The 4,697-nt window shown below is 58.3% G+C and overlaps 1 protein-coding gene across 1 annotated transcript in view; it reads right to left on the bottom strand.

Moving 5' to 3' along the window:
• Positions 1–379: 379 nt before the first annotated feature.
• Positions 380–4,697, bottom strand: part of LOC311113039 (putative transcription factor Ovo-like 1) — a 13,109-nt gene continuing 8,791 nt past the window's right edge. Inside the window, exons 4-5 of the mRNA XM_084156161.1 lie at positions 4,404–4,548; positions 380–1,235 (exon numbers count right to left, since the gene is read on the bottom strand). Of these exons, the coding sequence (XP_084012287.1) occupies positions 895–1,235; positions 4,404–4,548 (486 nt within the window). The 3' untranslated portion in view covers positions 380–894. The remainder of the gene's footprint in view (positions 1,236–4,403; positions 4,549–4,697) is intronic.

The following is a 4,697-nucleotide window of genomic DNA, read 5'->3' as shown; positions in this document are numbered from 1 at the left end:
TTACAGTAGTATAGGGTACTGTAGTTACAGCACCTTACAGTAGTATCGGGTACTGTAGCTACAGCACCTTACAGTAGTATAGGGTACTGTAGTTACAGCACCTTACAGTAGTATAGGGTACTGTAGTTACAGCACCTTACAGTAGTATAGGGTACTGTAGTTACAGCACCTTACAGTAGTATAGGGTACTGTAGTTACAGCACCTTACAGTAGTATAGGGTACAGCACCTTACAGTAGTATAGGGTACTGTAGTTAAAGCACCTTACAGTAGTATAGGGTACTGTAGTTACAGCACCTTACAGTAGTATAGGGTACAGCACCTTACAGTAGTATAGGGTACTGTAGTCGTGCAAAAGATTTCCTATAGCATACCATTTTCCCTTTTCAGTAGTGTAAACCCAAAACAAATATTGTCTCTTTTTATCAATCAAATGCATAATAAACATTAAAGATACATGTTATCAATTTATAACAAAATAAATATATTAATCCCTTTACTGCATAATATATATATTTGTCTTTGTACAGAGAGGAGTGTTACGGTAAGAACCATAACGATCTCAAACTAGACATAATCTCAATCCTAATCCCACGTGTTGCCACTACGTTAGATGGACATTCCCTTAACGTTTTACATTTACCCGGGTCGTGTTCATTAGGCACCAAACGGAAGAAAATGGACTGAAACATGGAGAGACGACCTTGTTTCTGTCCAATATGAAACGTTAATTGTCATACATACATACATACATACATTACTTTGCATGCCCTAATGAATATGACCCTGTTGATGACTTTGTCAAAGACACAACCGTTATCCTATTATCTATTATCTACTATTATCCACCAACCCTCTCCTCCATCCATCAATCCATCCTTCCTTCCCTCTCTTTCTACTGCCCCCCCGAGCCTGTAGTATCATCACTGTACTGACAGTTCGAAAGCGGCGACCCAGGCATCGACTCCTCACCCCACTCCCCCCCTGCCCCCCTCCCCCCTTTCGCCCCCTTCCCCCTCAGGAAGGCGGAGTTGGGGTGGAGGGCGTGGTAGTGTTTGAGCAGTGCATCCTGGGAAGGGGCGGTGTGGCCACACTCCTCACAGACGTAGAGTTTGTTGCGTCTCTCTTTATAGGCGTACTGCAGGGTCACACCGTGGATCTTCTTCATGTGAGACTCTAGGGAGCAGCGCTGGGTGAAGGCCTTGTCACAGAGAGAACACTTGTAAGGACGCACTCCTAGAGAGGGAGGGAGGGAGGGATCGGGTTAGAGATGGAGGGTTGGAGAAGATGGGAGAGGAGAGGAATGAGAGGAGATGGAGCAGCACTGGGTGGAGTGGGGTGGAGTGGGGTGGAGTGGGGGGTGGAGTGAGGGGTGGAGTGGGGTGGAGTGAGGGGTGGAGTGGAGTGGAGTGAGGGGTGGAGTGGGGTGGAGTGAGGGGTGGAGTGGGGTGGAGTGAGGGGTGGAGTGAGGGGTGGAGTGGGGGGTGGAGTGGGGTGGAGTGAGGGGTGGAGTGAGGGGTGGAGTGGAGTGGAGTGAGGGGTGGAGTGGGGGGTGGAGTGGGGTGGAGTGGGGGGTGGAGTGAGGGGTGGAGTGGAGTGGAGTGAGGGGTGGAGTGGGGTGGAGTGGGGGGTGGAGTGGGGGGTGGAGTGGGGGGTGGAGTGGGGTGGAGTGAGGGGTGGAGTGAGGGGTGGAGTGGGGTGGAGTGGGGGGTGGAGTGGGGGGTGGAGTGGGGGGTGGAGTGAGGGGTGGAGTGAGGGGTGGAGTGGGGTGGAGTGAGGGGTGGAGTGGGGGGTGGAGTGAGGGGTGGAGTGGGGTGGAGTGAGGGGTGGAGTGGGGTGGAGTGAGGGGTGGAGTGGGGTGGAGTGAGGGGTGGAGTGGGGGGTGGAGTGGGGTGGAGTGGGGGGTGGAGTGAGGGGTGGAGTGGGGTGGAGTGGGGTGGAGTGGGGGGTGGAGTGAGGGGTGGAGTGGGGTGGAGTGGGGGGTGGAGTGGGGTGGAGTGGGGTGGAGTGGGGGGTGGAGTGAGGGGTGGAGTGGGGTGGAGTGGGGGGTGGAGTGAGGGGTGGAGTGGGGTGGAGTGGGGGGTGGAGTGGGGTGGAGTGAGGGGTGGAGTGAGGGGTGGAGTGGGGTGGAGTGAGGGGTGGAGTGAGGGGTGGAGTGGGGTGGAGTGAGGGGTGGAGTGGGGTGGAGTGAGGGGTGGAGTGGGGTGGAGTGAGGGGTGGAGTGAGGGGTGGAGTGAGGGGTGGAGTGAGGGGTGGAGTGGGGTGGAGTGAGGGGTGGAGTGAGGGGTGGAGTGGGGTGGAGTGAGGGGTGGAGTGAGGGGTGGAGTGGGGTGGAGTGAGGGGTGGAGTGGGGTTGAGTGAGGGGTGGAGTGAGGGGTGGAGTGAGGGGTGGAGTGGGGTGGAGTGAGGGGTGGAGTGAGGGGTGGAGTGGGGTGGAGTGAGGGGTGGAGTGAGGGGTGGAGTGGGGTGGAGTGGGGGGTGGAGTGGGGGGTGGAGTGGGGGGTGGAGTGGGGTGGAGTGAGGGGTGGAGTGAGGGGTGGAGTGGGGTGGAGTGAGGGGTGGAGTGAGGGGTGGAGTGGAGTGGAGTGAGGGGTGGAGTGGGGGGTGGAGTGGGGTGGAGTGGGGGGTGGAGTGAGGGGTGGAGTGGAGTGGAGTGAGGGGTGGAGTGGGGTGGAGTGGGGTGGAGTGGGGGGTGGAGTGGGGGGTGGAGTGAGGGGTGGAGTGGGGTGGAGTGGTGGGTGGAGTGGGGGGTGGAGTGGGGGGTGGAGTGGGGTGGAGTGAGGGGTGGAGTGAGGGGTGGAGTAGGGCGGCAGGTAGCTTAGTGGGTAAGAGCGTTGTGCCAGTAACCGAAAGGTCGCTGGTTCTAATCCCCGAGCCGACTAGGTGAAAAATCTGTCGATGTGCCCTTAAGCAAGGCACTTAACCCTAATTGCTCCTGTAAGTCGCTCTGGATAAGAGCGTCTGCTAAATGACTAAAATGTAAAATGGGTGGAGTGAGGGGTGGAGTGGGGTGGAGTGAGGGGTGGAGTGAGGGGTGGAGTGAGGGGTGGAGTGGGGTGGAGTGAGGGGTGGAGTGGGGTGGAGTGAGGGGTGGAGTGGGGTGGAGTGAGGGGTGGAGTGGGGTTGAGTGAGGGGTGGAGTGAGGGGTGGAGTGAGGGGTGGAGTGAGGGGTGGAGTGGGGTGGAGTGAGGGTGGAGTGAGGGGTGGAGTGAGGGGTGGAGTGGAGTGGAGTGAGGGGTGGAGTGGGGTGGAGTGAGGGGTGGAGTGGAGTGGAGTGAGGGGTGGAGTGGGGTGGAGTGAGGGGTGGAGTGAGGGGTGGAGTGGGGTGGAGTGGGGTGGAGTGAGGGGTGGAGTGGAGTGGAGTGAGGGGTGGAGTGGGGTGGAGTGAGGGGTGGAGTGGGGTGGAGTGAGGGGTGGAGTGGGGTGGAGTGGGGTGGAGTGAGGGGTGGAGTGGGGTGGGGTGGAGTGAGGGGTGGAGTGAGGGGTGGAGTGAGGTGGAGTGGGGTGGAGTGGGGGTGGAGTGGAGTGGAGTGGAGTGGAGTGGGGTGTGGGAGTGGGGTGGAGTGAGGGGTGGAGTGAGGGGTGGAGTGGGGTGGAGTGAGGGGTGGAGTGAGGGGTGGAGTGGGGGTGGAGTGGGGTGGAGTGGGGGGTGGAGTGAGGGTGGAGTGAGGTGGAGTGAGGGGTGGAGTGAGGGGTGGAGTGAGGGGTGGAGTGAGGGGTGGGTGGGGTGGTATGAGGGTGGGGAGGGACGGAGTGAGGGGTGGGAGGGGTGGAGTGAGGGATGGATGGGGTGGAGTGAGGGGTGGGTGAGTAAGGTGGAGTGGAGTGGTGTGGGGGGTGGAGTGAGGGGTGAGTGGAGTGGGGTGTGGAGTGGGTGGAGTGGGGTGGAGTGAGGGGTGGAGTGGGGTGGAGTGAGGGGTGGAGTGGGTGGAGTGGAGTGGAGTGAGGGGTGGAGTGAGGGGTGGAGTGGGGGGTGGAGTGAGGGGTGGAGTGAGGGGTGGAGTGGGGGTGGAGTGTGGGGTGGAGTGAGGGGTGGAGTGGGGTGGAGTGAGGGGTGGGTGGGTGGGGTGGTATGTGGGTGGGGGAGGGACGGAGTGAGGGGTGGGAGGGGGTGGAGTGAGGGATGGATGGGGTGGAGTGGGTGGGGTGGAGTGAGGGGTGGGTGAGTAAGGTGGAGTGGAGTGAGGGGTGGAGTGGTTATGATATATTTTTTTTAATTAAAATGTATGCACTCACTAACTGTAAGTCGCTCTGGATAAGAGTGTTCTGCTAAATGACTAAAATGTAAAATGTAAAAAATTTAATGGTTGGTGTGTTGTACCTGTGAGTCTGTTTGTCTGTACGTCTCTCTGTCCTACCTGTGTGTTTGTGTGTGTCCTACCTGTGTGTTTGTGTGTGTCCTACCTGTGTGTGTTCTGACGTGTCTCTTCAGGTCGAAGGTGTCGTTGAATCCTTTGCCACAGTGGTTACACAGGTGTCTCTTCGTATCACTGTGACACTTCAGGTGACGGTTCAACATCCTCTGGTACCGGAACACCTTCTGGCACATCTGATGGGTTAGAGAGGAAGAGAGGGATGGATTAGACATGGAGGGAGTGGAGAGAGGGTGGATGGAGAGATGGAGATAGAGGAGAGATGGAGAGAGAGGAGAGAGGAGGGATGGAGAGATGGAGAGAGAGGAGAGAGGGTGGATGGAGA

This window comes from Coregonus lavaretus (genome assembly GCF_964263955.1).
Source record: "Coregonus lavaretus genome assembly, chromosome: 39".
In the NCBI taxonomy this organism is placed as follows: domain Eukaryota; kingdom Metazoa; phylum Chordata; class Actinopteri; order Salmoniformes; family Salmonidae; genus Coregonus; species Coregonus lavaretus.
This window is presented reverse-complemented; position numbering and strand designations above follow the sequence as displayed.